At 43.6% G+C, this 17,459-nt stretch overlaps 1 protein-coding gene across 1 annotated transcript in view; it reads right to left on the minus strand.

Annotated features, from left to right (window-relative positions):
* Positions 1-2,200: 2,200 nt before the first annotated feature.
* AFG1L (AFG1 like ATPase) overlaps positions 2,201-17,459 on the minus strand; it is a 41,688-nt gene continuing 26,429 nt past the window's right edge. Inside the window, exons 8-13 of the mRNA XM_054174017.1 lie at positions 12,670-12,752; positions 9,847-9,917; positions 9,490-9,590; positions 4,081-4,221; positions 3,515-3,628; positions 2,201-2,474 (exon numbers count right to left, since the gene is read on the minus strand). Coding sequence (XP_054029992.1) covers positions 2,337-2,474; positions 3,515-3,628; positions 4,081-4,221; positions 9,490-9,590; positions 9,847-9,917; positions 12,670-12,752 — 648 coding nt within the window. The 3' untranslated portion in view covers positions 2,201-2,336. The remainder of the gene's footprint in view (positions 2,475-3,514; positions 3,629-4,080; positions 4,222-9,489; positions 9,591-9,846; positions 9,918-12,669; positions 12,753-17,459) is intronic.

The following is a 17,459-nucleotide window of genomic DNA, read 5'->3' on the forward strand; positions in this document are numbered from 1 at the left end:
GGCCCCAACTTGATACTTAGTATGATGAGTGTTCAAGGAATGGGGAGGCAGAAATGTTTGCAGTAGAAGGTAGTACAAAAGCAGCCCCAAAATTTCACTTCCACTGAGAAATGTCACCCCACTGGCTCCTCATGCCTCAACTGTAAAACACTGCTGGCCAGCTGCCAGCAAGAACTGACCATCTGCCACCAGCATCCATGGAGAAGTGTCCTGCTGCAGCCCTGCTCTCCCATTCTCAGCACTAAGAGGTGCTACATGAGGGCACCTGCACTGGGGTGCTGCAGTGACCCTCAGACCCTCCCAAACCAGCAGTGCAGAGACCTCTCTGCCTGCCTAAGTATCAGCTAATGACTTCCCAGGGGCAATTTCCCAGGCTGTGTAAAACCTGTCACACCTAACTGCAGAACTACCTGGCTGACAGCAAAAGCAGATCTTCAGCACTAGCAATCCCAGATGAAGAGGAAAAAGGAGCACTTCAGTTGTGGTTTGCACTGAGCTGGAGCACTTCACCCTCAAGTTGCTGGAGACAAGAGTCAAAGAGGTGGAAAAAATGGTTTCAAACCCCCAAATTAGGGCTGCTAGCAGCAGTAAGCATGGAGGACAAGTCCAGACTGCCTCTGGAGGAGGACCCTTCTGGCAAGCTGAGCCTTGTGCAGGGCAATGAGCCGTGGCTCATCCAGGCAGCCAAGTGCCCACCAATGACCAGTGCTGTCTGGGTTTGCCTTCTGGAGACAGAGGTGAAAATCAAAACCCCAGTCTGAAGAAGTAATTAAGATAAGGCCTACCTCTTGAGACCACATACCTTAAACTGTGTGGGTAACAGCTGAAAGGTTTAGAAAATCTGGATTCATTTTTCTTTATTACAAAAGACATTCTTCTCAGAGATCAGGAGTGACTGAGCAAGAGCTGGGTTTTTTACAGATCAGACTCAAAATCACCTCTCTTTAAAAAGTTCTCAGCACAGAAGGAAAATCCCAACAGGATTTACAAAGCCACTGCAGGTCACGAGCACAGGAGCTGAGGCTGCAATGAATCAGAAAGGACATTTGTCACTACAGGTGTAGGAACAACTACCTGAACTGCTTAGGGCTTTAATCACAAACCTCAGGGCTTGGGCTTTATTTAAAACAGATGCATAACTAAAAAGAAAAATCATCACTACAAAGAGGCACGTGGTGTTTAGCTGATGGCATTCACTCTGAAACCCAAACAAGGAAACTAATCCACTTCTCAGCAGCTAATTTGGTTTTTTTCTTGCACTGTTTACCTACTTTACTGAAGTATTTTCATCCCAGAGCCTCACCAAGCATCTTAGAATATTAATGAGTGAAGCCTGGCAGCACTCCAGTGTTAGCAAACAAGAAAGTAACAACTCCCATTTTATCCACAGGGAAACTGAGGCACTGGGATTCTTCAGATCCAGGTGACTGCAGAAAGGAAACTCCTGGATCTTGATTCTCTTACTGACAGGTCTCACTGGACAGAGTTGTCCTCCTCTTTGTGAGATGGCTGGAGTCCACACTCAGATGAAGCCTGAGCAGATTCAGGGTAGAGATACTTCCCTGGTGCAGAGGCAGCATATCCAGGCTTGCAAGAAACAGAACATTTAGGGCTAACAGGTTTGAAAGTTAGTACTCTCTGTTACAGCACACCCTGCCTTATCAGAGTTGCTCTTCCCATCCATGATTACTTAGATCCTAATCCTGTGAGGTCTGAAGTACCTCCAAGCTCCTCCTCGGGGTTCTCTCACGGCTTGAGCTGCTAGCTTTCAATGAATCAGTCTGAGCAGCAGCCTGAGTACAAAACACTCTTGAAGCCTAAAAGTCAGCAGATGGCTACACACAGAAAATAAGGAGGAAAAGCCCTTGGAATACACTGTGCAGGAGTTCCAGGACTCTAGCAGGGACCTTTACAATGCCAGGAGCTTCATACAGAAAGCATTTGCTGCTTCTCTTGTGCAGGCTGCATTGCAGGTGACAGAAGCAGTGCGTGAACCACAAAGTGCCCTCTTCACCTGGCCTTCTAAACCTGCTGGAAACCTTGCACAGCTTGTTCACTTTTGTCCCTAGACCCATTCTCCAGGACAGGTCTGATCCCACTGAACTTCCTGAACAACAAAGCTGTATTTGACAGAAAAGAAAACAAAGGCAAAATTTCACATGTCCATACCCCAGTGGGACAGAAAAGCAACTAAGTCTTGAGCACAAAAACCACAGGCAAAGACAGCAAACGTGGTCCAGGTGATAAAGTGCAATTATTAGTAGCATTTCAGTTGTGCAAAGAGAGAAAAGTTTCCCAGTTCTGTAGTTTCACTTCTTGGTGACTTTATTTGACTTCTAATTAAAGCTCTTTTTGCTTCTGTCCCCATCTTGCCAGTACTGTGCAGTCTGCATTTCTGTCAGGCGTGAGAGAGTCCGCTGAAAGGCAAAGATCTCCTCTTCTCCTGTAAACATGGAGAGTCCTTTGGCAGAATCCTGCATTAATACACAAAAACAGTGCCACAGAGCTGTGAGAGATGTAGCTGTGCTGGAGTGCATCCTGCCTAACTCCTGAGGCTGGCTGCTTTACAGCCTTTGACAATTTAAGACAGCACCACAACAATTAAAGCTAGCATCCAGAAATAAACCAAAGCCACCTATTCCAGCTAGGCAGCCCTGTGAAGGGGCACAGCACAACAATCACTTGGCTTTAAACCAACAGCTTAACCATCTCTATTCACTTCTCTGTTGACTAATTGCATATTGGTCTAGAAAAGTAATTTCAAAAGTCATTAACCAGGATACAGGGAAAGGGAAAAGCAGAATAAGCAACATCCAAAACAGTTCTGTTTGTGAGGGTCTGTAATAGGTCCAGGGAGAACTTAGAATAGCCTTCCAGTACCTGAGGGGGGCTACAGAAGAGCTGGGGAGGGACTTTTGACAAGAGCTTGCAGTGACAGGACAAGGGGCAAAGGTCTGAAGCTTGAGGAGGGCAGATTTAGACTGGGGATCAGGAAGAAATTCTTTCCAGTGAGGGTGATGAGACACTGGAACAGGTTGCCCAGGGAGGTTGTGGAGGTGTTCAAGGCCAGGTTGGTGAGGCCTTGAGCAACCTGGTCTAGTGGGAAGTGTCCCTGTCCATTGCAGAGTGGTTGGAACTAGATGATCTTGAAGGTCCCTTCCAACCCAAACCATTCTGTGATTCTAACATGGCCCTAAACAGCCCAGGAAGAGGTAGAACAGACCATCTTTTATTTCTGTACTTTCAATGTAGGGGCTAAACTTAAATCAGTATTTTCCAATATGACTGAGCAGCTATCATGATTAACAATCCAAATAGCTCTCTACATTGTGGCCTTTCCTTTGGCTATGTCTGAAGAGCAGGCCTTGCAAGGACGAGAGCAACAGCTCCCTGCAGAAAAAGCAGCAAATCACCAGTTCAATGCTCACTTGATTCCTCTTCCTGAAACGCTGCTGTCATGATGAGACCAAAACCAATTTCATTACAAAAGGGAGAGGATGGTACTATCATGTACCTGGCTCAGGTCCAAATCATCCATCAACACTCTGTTGTCCTCCAGCTCACCACTGCCACGTTCTACCAGGAACAAGCTTTGGAGAGGAGTCGCTGCGGAACAAATAATGCGCACCTGAGGGGAGGGAAGCAGGGAACAGCAGCATCAGTTGGGCTTTACAGAAAAGGGATCAAACACAGGTTTTATCAAAAGCAAATCTCAAATCACAACCACTTTGGTTTTTCACAGGTGTTTTCCCTTTCCCTGATCAGCACTGCTGTTGCAGATTTACCTCTGCGGTTACCTCGGGTTAGGAAAGAAATAACATCCCTATTCAAGAGAGGAAAATGAGCTCAGGCTTCAGTGTATGGCCATGCTTAATTCTCTCTGAAAGAATCATTACAAAGTACCTGCTCATTTGCCTTTGCTGCAGTGTGGCCTTTTATGTGAAGCTGGGATGATGTTTCTAGCTCACTCTGCTTCTGCTTCCCAGATGACCACTACGGAAAGCCTCACTTCAAACCCGTGGTACCAGCCAGGGTTTAGAGCTCCCACTGCAATAGCTATGGGAGAGGCTTGGTTCTCACCTTATGCTCATAGAAGGTGTCAATGAGAGTAATGAAGCGACGAGCTTGTGTCCTTTTTGCCATGGTGAGAAGCGGGATGTCGCGCACAAAGACTGTGTCGAAGTGCTTCGATAGCTCCAGGTAGTCGCTGGCCCCAAGAGGCTGAAACGAAACAAACTGTAAGAAAGGGAAACCCAGGACAGGATGATGCCTGAACACTGCATCCTGAACTGCTGCAGCTACAGAAGAGAGGGTGTGAAGGCTAATTATGTTCTTGGTTTTCTTTCTTCCTATCATAGAATCACCCAGATTGGAAGGGACCTCTAGAGGTCATCTAGTCCAACCCTGCTGCAGTGAGTGATCAGGTCACCACCTCCTATCTTGCCTCAGGAATGCCTGTTTGCCCCTGTCTGCACAGGCATATACAGCTGTGGTGTTCCAGAGTTTAAGAAGTGGCTCTTCTGCATCCTGACAACACTATGATCTCTCTGACAACCTCAAACAAAGTAATTACTTAAACCATAATCCACAGAGCAAAAGTCAACCTAAAGCATAAATAATCTGAGCAGCTCCAAGGGTGCTTTCCCAAGCAGCAATTGTAAACACAAAGGCATATCCTAGTTACTAACTCCTCAGCTGACCTGCATTTAGTTCACCCAAGGCTAAGCCAAGCTGGGGGGGGGGGAAATCTCAAGCTCTAGGTACTACAAGTAAGATGAAACAGACAAAAATACAAATCTCTAGCTGTTCCTCTGTTCATAGTTTCACCTGCAACGATGAACCCAAAATCTCTAGTAAGACCTTACCAGTTTCTATTTGTATACTTTAACCACCCACAAGGAAAATAGGTGAGGGCCAGATGGCACCACTGCCGGAGATTCTGACTGTACAGAAGCTCTACTGAGGAGCAGAAACTTTTCAGTATTGTCTGCAGACCCTTTCTCCTCACCCCACAGCAAGTATTGGCTGAGTCCTGACTGCCAGGCTCAGCCTCGGTACCAAGAGCAGTGGCAAATGATTTCAGACACTTAGCACTGTTCTCTCTATAAACCTTCAGGGCTGAAATAATTTTCTGAGCTTCATCCATGCACAGAAAGTATTTCATCTCAGGCAGTAGCATACATGAAGGTATTACTTCCTCTGAAGTTGCTAATGAAGCTACAAATCCTCCTAATATTGCTACATATATATGTAATCCTCTTATTAAAAGTTTAGCCTGATTAAACTGGTCCTTCTAAAAATAACTGCTTGGTTTGGTGTGTGTGGCTGGGACTGTCTGGTCTTGCTTGTTTCACCAATCATCCATCACAACTCAGCTTCAGAACCAGCCCACATTTACATAACAATTGCCACTTACCACTTGTTACCAGTTCTTTCACGGCCTGCAATTCATTCTTTCTTAAAACACAACTAAATATGACCAAGAGAAGGCTCTTTCCTCGGCCATTATCTTCCCTGCCCGTGTGTGTGTGTAAGGTAAACCTGTTGTAGATTTTGGTCATTAACTCTGATGGCAGGAGTCAGCATTTTCTAGGCATCACACTGATGCAAAAAGCATTACCAGTAGCCTGGGCTAGCCTCCTGACAAAGTGTTTGCTCCACTTCAGCCTGCTTGACTGAGTTCTCACCTTCACTGCTTTTTGTTTCTCTGTCTCCTTAATGCATTTCCAGCTATCATCATCTCAGCTCAAGTAGGATGTTTATCCTTTGGAGCTCTCTGTGGACTGCTTTAGGAGTTAGTGTTTCTATTATATATTCCCTTTAATTAAAGTATAAAGCATGCTGCTTCTTTCTTGACTCATCAGTGACAAAGCAGCTCATCTTTCAGAGATTGTCTGAAGAACACAGAATGCTTTACATGGCTTATTTCATCTCACAACATTTATTTGCCTTGATATTGGAAGATATTCCAGGACCAGCTCTAACAACATCCTGAAGAGCTGTGATTGACAATAACTACAATTTAGTGCAGTTGCTCCAGCACTTCCTAAAACCAAAACACAGTTTGAAAACAGGCAATATTTACAACTTAAACATTAAGCAGTAACAAAAGACTATAGAGCTCTTTCTGTTGTTTTCAAAGAAGCCACACTCATCACTGAAAAGAAATGGAGCACTGAGGTCATGTTTCAAGATCACAGTTCAAGAAAGGGACAGAATTGGAACACTGCATCCAGTTCTGGTGTCCCCAGCATAACAGGGACTTGGAACTGCTAGAACAGATCCAGAGGAGGCCATGAAGAGGATCAGAGGGCTGGAGAACCTCCCCTATCAGGATGGGCTGAGGGAGTTGGGGCTGTTCAGCCTGGGGAAGAGAAGACTCCAAGGGAGGCCTTAAAGCAGCCACAAGAGACCTGGGAAAGGACTTTTTACAAGGGCTTTGTAGTGATAGGATGAGATGGAATGGATTGAAGCTTGAGGAGGGCAGATTTAGACTGGAGATTAGGAAGACATTCTTGACAGTGAGGGTGGTGAGACACTGGAACACGTTGCCCTGGGAGGTAATGGATGCCCTCTCCCTGGAGGTGTTCAAGTCCAGTCTTTTTATGGCCTTTCCAAATGCTTGTGTGGAAGGACAACCCTTCATCAACTTCCATGCACTTCTGTATCAAACCTTTACCCTTTAACATGCCTGTTCTTCAGTTTACCCCTCCACAAACCCCAGGTTAATAGATGTATCCGGTTCAGTCACTATGCCCACTGGCACTTGGATGATTATTTAACTACCTAATGAAGAGATGCTAGGATCCACGAAGCAAAGTTAAAGTTGCCTTTACAAGGCCTTGTAAATGTGCCGTTTTGAGCACACGACAAAGCTGTGCTCCCAGCAGAGGGCAGCAGCTGCTATCCACAAGTGAGAGGAAGACTTTGAAAGACAGTCCTGTGAGGAAGACTTTGTCCCCTTACCCCCTTAGGACCCTGGAAGATCACATAGTGGTCTAAGCTATTTAAAGCAGCTCAAGGTTCAAGCCAAACTGTCACAACTGCCAATCCTCAAAGCAAATTTTAAATGGGAAGTCAAGGAAGAGAGCTGGCAGAGGGTGATTATTCTAAGGCATAATCAACACTGACCTTGATGTGTAAATGAAGAGAAAGGAAAGCACTCTGCTGGGGGCAGCAAGACTTACATTTTCATGGCTGCTAGTTTGTGACATTGAGATTTTGCAATCAAGTGTTCTCTTCTGTAGATCTTCCTTTGCAGTACATCTTTTTCAGCCTCCCACTTTCTTGTTCTTAAGCATCCCATGATGCCTGTCAACTTACCTACCATTTGGCAATTTTATTATCTCATTTAAGTACAGGAAGCATTTCCTGGGCTAAAGACTTTCCAAAGTGTTTGTTGGCAGCATAGTTTCCTGCTATGTGAAGAAAAGCAAGCTGATGATGTACCTCCAGTCTCACAACTACTCAACTGCTTTTGCCTGCAACTGAAATCCAACAAAGCCCCAATCCTACAGTCTGAAACACAAGCAGTGCAATTTCTGCCCAAATAGTCACCAGCAGGGCAGCTAAATGAAGTGAAAAACATTATGCTATAACCAAACCAATACAATAGCATATCAATATCATCAACCAGCATCCTGAGCCAAATGTGCTGCTGGCCCAGTGAGGTTTTGTTTCAGGGATTTTTTTTCCTTTTAAAATAGAGACTTTTCATGTCTCAGGTGTTTCTTTTCCTTTCAGACACTGACTTTTCATGCTTCAGGGTTTTTTTCTTTTCAGATAAGTGACTTCTAATGGTTCAGATTTTTGTTTTCTTTTTAAGTAGTGGCTTCATAGTGTGGCCAGCAGGAGCAGGGAAGTCATTCTGGCCCTGTACTCAGCACTGGTTAGGCCACACCTTGAGTCCTGTGTCCAGTTCTGGGCCACTCAGTTTAGGAAAGATGTTGAGTTGCTGGAAGGTGTCCAGAGAAGGGCAACAAAGCTGGGGAGGGGTCTGGAGCACAGCCCTGCGAGGAGAGGCTGAGGGAGCTGGGGTTGCTTAGCCTGGAGAAGAGGAGGCTCAGGGGAGACCTTATTGCTCTCTACAACTACCTGAAGGGAGGTTGTAGCCAGGTGGGGGTTGGTCTCTTCTCCCAGGCAACCACCAACAAAACAAGAGGACACAGTTTCAAGCTGCACCAGGGGAGGTTTAGGCTGGATGTTAGGAAGAAGTTCTTCACAGAGAGAGAGATTGGCCATTGGAATGTGCTGCCCAGGGAAGTGGTGGAGTCACCATCACTGGAATTGTTTAAAAGGAGACTGCATGAGGTACTTGGTGCCATGGTTTAGTTGATTAGATTGGACTCAATGACCTCAAAGGTCTTTTCCAACCTGGTTAATTCTGCATTCATGTTTCAGAATTTTTTTTTCTTTTTCAATAGTGAGGTTTTGTTTCAGATTTTTTTTCCCCTTTTAAATAGAAAGTTCTCATGACTCAGAGTTTTATTTTCTTTCCAAACAGTGACTTTCCATGGGCCAGGGCTTTTTTTTCTTTTTTTTAAATAGTGAGGTTTAGTTTCAGCTTAGTTTTTTTTTCCCCTTTCAAATAGGGAGTTTTCATGGCTCAGATTTTTTTGTCCTTTTTATAGAGTGAGGTTTTGTGTTTCAGATTTTATTTTCCTTTTTAAATAGAGACTTTTCATATTTCAGATGGGTTTTTTCCCCATTTTAAAGAGTGAGGTTTTGTCTTTCAGATAATTTTTTTCCTTTTAAAATAGTGACTTCCAGATTTTACTTCCAAGAGTGACTTGTCCTGCTTCAGATTTTACTTCCTTTTCCAACAGTGACTTGTCCTGCTTCAGATTTTACTTCCTTTTCCAACAGTGACTTGTCCTGCTTCAGATTTTACTTCCTTTTCCAAGAGTGACTTGTCCTGCTTCAGATTTTACTTCCTTTTCCAACAGTGACTTATCCTGCTTCAGATTTTACTTCCTTTTCCAACAGTGACTTGTCCTGCTTCAGATTTTACTTCCTTTTCCAAGAGTGACTTGTCCTGCTTCAGATTTTACTTCCTTTTCAAACAGTGACTTATCCTGCTTCAGATTTTACTTCCTTTTCAAACAGTGACTTATCCTGCTTCAGATTTTACTTCCTTTTCCAACAGTGACTTGTCCTGCTTCAGATTTTACTTCCTTTTCCAAGAGTGACTTGTCCTGCTTCAGATTTTACTTCCTTTTCAAACAGTGACTTATCCTGCTTCAGATTTTACTTCCTTTTAAAACAGTGACTTATCCTGCTTCAGATTTTACTTCCTTTTCAAATAGTGACTTATCCTGCTTCAGATTTTACTTCCTTTTCAAATAGTGACTTGTCCTGCTTCAGGCTTGGTTCCCCTCCCCCCCCCCCTTTTAAATAGTGAGTTTTTGTGTTTCAGATTTTGTTTCCCCCCCCTTTTAAACTGTGAAAAGTCTGAGTGTGAACTGCTCTGGATTGGGCTGGGGTACTCACTCTGTCGCACAGCTCTTCAAACGTGGAGTCTGCAATGGTTCCACATGCTTTATTCAGCCTCAGCTCTCTGCCTTGCACTTTTAGAATCCTTGGTCTAGTTACTATGGGAACATGAACAAAGACTCAATCTTCTCTGGATAATTACTATAAAATTCATCTCTTACAGATAGGAAATGCATAGCTTGATGAATAATAGCACATGATTCAACACATAAATTAGACAAAATGCTGATACAATGACTGCCACTTGAGTGTGGCATCAACCCATATACAGCAATGGAACTTATTAATTGGTCAGTGGAGATTGGGCATTGTGTTCTAAATGTATTCTCTTTCAAGAGAAATTAACTTACGTACAATCATTTTGTTTCTGAGCCAGCTCATCAAACAACTTATCCATGACAGCCTCCACATCAGCTTCACTTGTGCTACAGTGAAAAGAATAATAGAATATGAAATTAATAACACTTGAAGCCAACATCAAACAGCTGCCTGAGCCTGCTTAGCTTTTTGCCCATCAAAAAAAAAAAGGAGAGAGAGAGAACAGGATGTTATGCTCTAAATACAAACATTAGATTTAGAATACACTTAAAAGTAGAGAATATTAACTCTCAGGTAGATGATTCTGCCTTATTTGCATACACTGAAAGACTTCTGTGTTTGGAGCCGTTTCCAGTAATGAGGCAATAGAGGCAGAGCAGATCCATTAACACTATGTGTACACAATGAGGAAAAAAGGCTTCTGGCTCTATCTTGCATGCAAAATAAGAGCAAACAGACAAGGCAAGGCAGTCAAGCACCTCAAGGAGGATCCCTGGAAATTTCTGAGGAGAGATTTTGTGGAAGTAAATATTGCAGCATCTTCCTGGGGGAGTGGGAGGTGTGGAAATCAAGACAACTGACTGCATTGACCAAACAACCTGCAAAATGAAAGCACAAAATCCCACATAGCTGCGTGGTACTACCCCTGGCATCGGTTTCCCTCCCTCTGTCCCCAGTACCATTTGGGAAAAGACAAACCCCAGCTAGTGACAATGCAAACTACCTGTGCTCAGAGCTGGGGTAAAGTTTATATTCATCTTCTGGTGGCAGTAAGAATAAAAAAATCAGTCTGATCAGAGGGTATTTTCTGTGAGTGAATGGGTCAGAGGGCCAGCCTTTCTGTGCTTCATTCTTAATGAAGGTGAGAGAACATTTCCAGCTGTTTGTTGGTTTGGGTTCCCCCCCCCCCCCCCCCCCCCCCCCCAGCTAGTTTAAAAGCTGAGAACAGTAAATTAATGCTATGGTAGATGCCAAACTAGAATTAGGATACTGAAGGGTTCACTGAAGTTTGTACAATCCCATCTGGGGTGAAAAGTCTACTTTTTTAGACTCCAGTTGCATCACTTCACACAGTTCTACACTTCCTGTAAATGGTAAGTGCTGATCAGCATATCACAGTTCCTGTCCTCTTCATCAGGCCTCAAACTCCTCAGAAATCTGAAGAACAGAACTGAAATAACTGCTTTTTAGCTCAAGCTTAACAATAGCAAACCTTACAAAGAACTGGGGGGAGAAAAACCCCAACACAGTGAGTTCCAGAGGTAATCAACATCCTTTAAGCCTTGACCAACCTGGTCTAGTGGAAGATGTCCCTGGCAATGCCAGGGGGGTTGGAACTTTAAAGTCCTTTCCAACCCAACCCATTCTATGAATCCCCCCACTGAAAGAACAGGAAACTGACTTCTCAACAATCTCTGCCACTCACTTACCTCAAGTTTTACAGCAGAGCACCATGAAATACTTTGGCTGGGTACTACTCCTGAGTCAGAGATCACAGGATGTTAAGGATGCTCCTATTTCTTCTCCTCTGAGAGCTTATACACAGGCATTATGTCCAGCCTACTACCTGCTGTAAGCACACATGTGCTCTTCCTTTCTTTAGAGTATGGGCAGCAGGTAAGTGTTCTCCACAGATACCAAACAAAGTCACAGAGTGGAATGGGCACAACAAGCAGAGCCACAGGCAAGGACAGCTACACACAGACATCAGAAAGGAGCCACAATGAGCACTGCTGAGGTGAGAATGGTGGCTGCAAACAGCACTTCTGAGCAGACACCACAAAACTTCAAGTAGAGTCAGGCCAGAATATAGAAAAGGGGACAGGTCTCTTGAGTTCATACAGTCACACTGTATCTGAAGACACAGAATCTGCATTTGATCTGGTTCCATTTAAATTGTGTCTCCTTCCAGAAGCAGAGTGAGTTACCTGTTATAATTCTACCAAGCTGCACTCCTCCTGCCACACAAACCACCCCAATTCCTTACTTTTATTATCAAGTGATACAGGCAGACTTCATTCCAAACCCCTGCCACACCAACACTGCACCTTCCTTAATGGAACCATGACTTTAAAATCAATATTGCATGCTGAGCTGAAAGATCCAATAGGTTATAAATCACATCTTAAGCTACTGTTGTCTGCCTTACTCAGGTGGGCACTGATTAAATGATAATATAAGAGAAAATATGAGAGAGAAAAGCCACAATGCAAAGGTTTCAAAGTGTTTTAAAGCCTGTTTCTAGCAGGCAGATAAATGCTGCACAACTGGGAACAGATTTTCAAATGCACTTATTTGCAAATAAAGTGCTGAACAAATTTTGTCCTGGTAAACAGAAACAATCTGTCAAAACAGGAGGGGGGTGGGTGGGGGGTGGTTTTGAGTTTATTTTTCTGTCTTAAATCCACAGCACTGGAAACACCCAACATTAAATGAATCCTTGTCATTGGATTTCTATAAATACTTAATTACTTAAATACAATAAGGATGTTCTTCTATTAGAAGAGAATTGTGCAATCTCTTACAAGAGGATATTCATTACTTTCTAACCATCTGTCACTTCAGTTCTCCAAACACCACACCTCCCCCCCCCCCCAAAAAAAAAAATCTAATTAGTTTTAATTCAGGCACCCATTAGAAATGATGCTCTGTGTGGATACTGGAAATGTAGTTTAATGAAGTTAATCTCAGGGCATAATGGAAGGCGGTTTGCTGGACCAGAAGGCATAGAAAGGAAAAGTCACACTCTGCTAATTCTGCTATACATTTTTCATTCCCCATTGGCTAGGGAATTATTGGCTAAGAAGAAGGGGGGGAGAAAAAAAAAAGGGTAAATACCATATCATAAGATAAACTTACAGGTAGTAGAGTTTTCCAGCAGCAGGAAGCACTCGTTTCCTGTAGTCTATTCCAGAATCAAGCTGGACTACGCTGCAGTACTTCTACAGAGACACAAAATAAAGAGAAAAAGAATAGCTCTCCTCAAGCTGTGCTAGAGAGAAGACAGACTGCTGTGCTAAACCATCAGCCCGAACAAGAGCTGCAAACCTGGAATCCAGAGTCACAAAATCAAAAGTCTCCTTTACAATTAACGAAGCAAAGAAATGAGATGGAAGAAATTCACACAGCCCCAACAACCCAACAAAAAGTAACCATTTCCCCAAAGGCCATCAACTAGAAACTGAATACAGGCTGGAAGCATGGGGACCGAAATGAGAGTGGCTGTTGCTTGCTCTGAGTAGTGCTTTGCTGGGGGAGTGTGTGAAGATAATGATTTTCACGTTACAGAACACACATTTAGAAGAAACAGAAAATGAGGAGCAATGAAAGTTTAAGAGACCACGGTCGAGTTCTAACAACAGAGGCAGCTGAAACTACTTCTGCTCTCTAGCTAAAACCAATTTTACTTTCCCCTTCTGCTCAGAAGATTACACATTTTATTAGTCTGACATCAAATATATGAACAACAGATATTTTGTCTCGCCACAGAACAGACTGAAGAGTAAAGGGTAATAAACAAAGCTTTGTGGCACACAGAATTTGTTTCATTATGTCCAAAATCACTCAGAAAAGGATCTTTTTATTTCCCCCTTTTTCCCTTTAAACAACCTCTAAGATTCCAAGTCTGAGTAGTTCCAATGATTGCCTCTATTAGAAAACTGAAAGCCAGCTGTGCTAAAGGGCAGGGTATTCTTTTGATTCAAGGCCTGAGGCTGAGAGGAAAATTCTCACTAACCCCAGCTAGATGAAGATTTTACACCCTCTGGCAAAGGGAATAGCTCTGCTTATCTCTTATTACTACCAGCAACATCCACAACTTACGGGTATTACATAGCTAGAAGCTAAAGAAGCTATAAAAGAAAGGGAAGAGAAGTTTTTTAACATCTTAGCAAATATACCTCTATCAGCAATTTAATTACAGCAATAAAACTTGGCTCTGTAGAATTCAACACCATTACAATCCCTTGGATTGCTCAGCACCCACTAAATTACTCTGCTTCTTCCCTGCACCATGAATTATTAGTTTATCATAATACTCTTGTTAAGCATTTCACATTTTCAGTGTCCAAGTGTTCATAGCCTCCTTGGGGCCATTCAAGTATCAACACTGGAAATGTCCAATCTCATTTATAGTCACTATATTGCAGGGGGGGGAAACAAACAACCACCTTAAATTTCAGAACAACTATCCATCAGTGATTTAAGGAACACTGGGACAGGCTGCCCAGGAGGGTTGTGGAGTCTCTCTCTCTGGAGACAGTCAAGACCCACCTGGATGCCTCCTGTGTGATCTGCTCTAGGTGATCCTGCTCTGACAGGGTGGGGGTTGGACTGGAGGAGCTTTCAAGGTCCCTTCCAGCCCCTAACATTCTGTGATTTGGTGTGATTCTCTGAACAAAGGCCCTCTGGAACAAACGCTTAGCTTACAGATATCTGCAGGAGTGACTGTGCTGACTCACAGCACTCATTTTCTGCCCTTGGCTATTTCTGAAGGTTCTCTTAACTGTTTTGATCCTCCCACATTTCTACAAAGATATACAGCTGGGGAAAAAAATGAAGAAGAAGGTAGTGAAAAGAAAACCATCCTGGAAACAGAGAATCCCAGGAAAATCCATGTGTCTTTAATTCTGGTAAGTGAAAAAGCCATGCTAATCAAATCATTATCTTGGGCTAAGGCTACTGCAAACACAATGGCATGGGTGCTACAATATTATTATAATCTATTCCCTTTCTTTTCATGAAAGCTTACAAAGAAAGAGAATAACAGAGCAGAAGAAAAAAGTTCCAGAGGCATGTAATAATATGCACAAGGGAGGGAGGGAGGATGTTGAAGCTTTTCTTCCAAGCATCAGTCTGGCAGTCAAGGCCAGAGGGAAGATTCCTGAATTTCCCAGCAAAGCTGCTGTACTTGGCTTTTCTTTGCCAGGCACTGCTGTTAAACATCTTTTTGCCCAATAAACATTTTGCCCATTCCACATCTTTCTGCCCAATGTTTTACCCACATCTTCCTGCCCTGTATTTTATCCCCATCTTCCTGCCCAATGTTCTGTTTGGCTGTGCTGCCAGTCCTTTGTGAGTCCTTTGTGGGTCTGAGACCTAACACTGCAGGGAGTGAGTTTGGGAGGTTAGAACTGTACATGGAAACACTACCAGTGGAGCTCTGAAGATGCATTTCTTCTGATTCCTTTCCTTTTTTCCCTTCACAATAATTAGTATTATGAGTGTTCAGAGGAAATCACTATCATTAGTGACATCAGTTAAGAAAAGCTGGTCTGTGCTCAAAAGCTTATTTATGGCTTTTTGGCCTCTTTTAAGCTACAAATGATTGCACTGGTATCAACAAGACAATGCTCCTGCCTCACAGAAGCAGAAAATCAGCAGAGGCATTTAGAAACCCTGCAGGTTTCAGAGGCGGACAGGGGAAGGAGAAGGTAGGCTTCTCTACTTTTTACCCTCCATCTTTTAGTAACCTGGGGAAAAAACTAATAAGAACAAGTTCTTTACTATGAGGGTGGTGGAACACTGGCACAGGTTGCCCAGGGAAGTGGGAAATATTCAAAGTGAGACCCTGGGCAGCCTGGTCTAGTTGGGGATGTTCCTCCCGACTGCAGGGAGGTTGGACTGGATGACCTTTGGAGGTCCCTTCCAGCCCAGACCATTCTGATTCTAAGGACACACAGAGAATTTCTACTTTCTCTCCCCATCTTTGGACTAACTTCCCCAGCACTGGGCTGATTAAACTCCACAGATGTGATTGCACCCTCACGCTCACTAATCACCACCACGGAATCCTAATCAACAGCCAAAGAACCGACTGGAGTGCTCAGATTGTTAGCACTTAATTGTCAAAGCCAGGACTGTAACTACTGGCTCCCAGTTATTAAAATGGAGATCTCAACTTTAAAATTTCATCTGCTTGGGCTGAACTTCTGCCTTTCTTTGGAAATAAATACTTCACATTCAAGCTCCAGTTAGTCTGGTCTGCCCTCGTGGAACCATCTACTGTTTCCAACAGATTGTCTGTTCCACTGAGACATTTCAAGTCTGCCTTGCCCTATTCAATTCCAATGCATGAAATTAATCAGTCATGCAATGTATTTTGAAGTCATTTATGTATTTATGTATACAAAGAACAAATACAATTACAGAATTGAAAATGCAATTAGTTGAGTTAAAAATAAAGCACGATCAGGCTCCCATTCCCACTGAAGTGGCAGAGGAACTCTTCATTCCAGAAGGAGGGGGGGGAAACCCACCACAAAAGACAAAGCCTCAAGGCTCAGCTAGAGGCAGAACACTTAACAACCTCCAGACAGAATAGAGAAAATCAGATTCTCATCCCATTCTTATACCTACTGTAAAAAGTTATTAATTATAGACTAATAGGATTCCCCCCCCCCTTCCTGTAAGCACCTCTAATATTCCTTTGTTGCTACAATCAAGAATGGTGGCTATTAAAATACTCAGCTGCAGAAGAAATTAAAGCACACAACATGACAGATTGCTAAGTGGAGGAAAAGAGGATTCAGAGGATTTCAAAAGGCAGGCAGAGTTAACTGGATAACCTGCAAGGTCTCAAGAGCTGTGTTTTCCACGTGCCACAACCCCCCCTGAAATGCTAATAGGTGGCCTTGGTATCCACATTAAACACTCTACCAAATACCATGTGAGCTCAAATATTGTGATCTGCTCCTGACCCTTGAACATGCAGGTGAGAAGCTACCTCTCAGCTTCACTGGAGACCAACATAAATCAACCCACGAAGGTAGTGGAGCACTGCAATGGATTACCCAGGGAGTTACTGGAAGCTCCATCCCTGGAGATACTCAAGGTCAGGCTCAACGAGGCTCTGAGCAACCTGATCTAGTGGAGGATGGCCCTGCTCACTGGAGGGGGTTGCACCAGATGACCTTTGGAGGTCCCTTCCAACCCAAACCATTCTATAATCATGTAGACACATGGTGAGAATCCTCAGCCAGGAACAGAGTTTCTCAGGTATAGAGTTCACCAGACTTAAACCTCTTGTGTTTTTCATTGACTCCATGCAGTATTATCAACTAGAACATTGCTTCTTCTTCCTTACAATTAGAAAGAAATTCTTTTCAATGATGGTGGAAGAGGCTGCCCAGGAAGGTTGTGGATGCCCCTTCCCTGGAGGTGTTCAAGGCCAGACTGGATGAGGCCTTGAGCAGCCAGGGCTAGTGGAAGGTGTCCCTGCCCATGGCAGGGGGGCTGGAACTAGATAACTTTTAAGGTCCCTTCCAACCCAAACTATTTTATGAATCTATGAACACTTTGATTCGGCAATTTCAAGGAAAGGTTTTTTCATCCAAGTGACACCAAATGATACCATGTGGCCTCGAAGATTCCCCAGTGATTCATAATTGTGGTAGAACAAGAATCACAGAATCATAGAATTGTCAGGGTTGGAAGGGACCTCAAGGATCCTCTAGTTCCAACCCCCCTGCCATAGGCAGGGACACCTCACATTAGAGCAGGTTGCTCAGAGCCATATCCAGCTTGCCCTTAGAAACCTCAAGGGCTGAGGCTTCCACCACCTCCCTGTGCAACCTGTTCCTGTCAAGCAAAACCAGTGTGCCATGAAAAAAATTCCTTCTGCCCCACAAAGCACATCCACAGGTTTAAAC

Source organism: Dryobates pubescens, chromosome 28, assembly GCF_014839835.1.
Source record: "Dryobates pubescens isolate bDryPub1 chromosome 28, bDryPub1.pri, whole genome shotgun sequence".
Lineage (NCBI taxonomy): Eukaryota > Metazoa > Chordata > Aves > Piciformes > Picidae > Dryobates > Dryobates pubescens.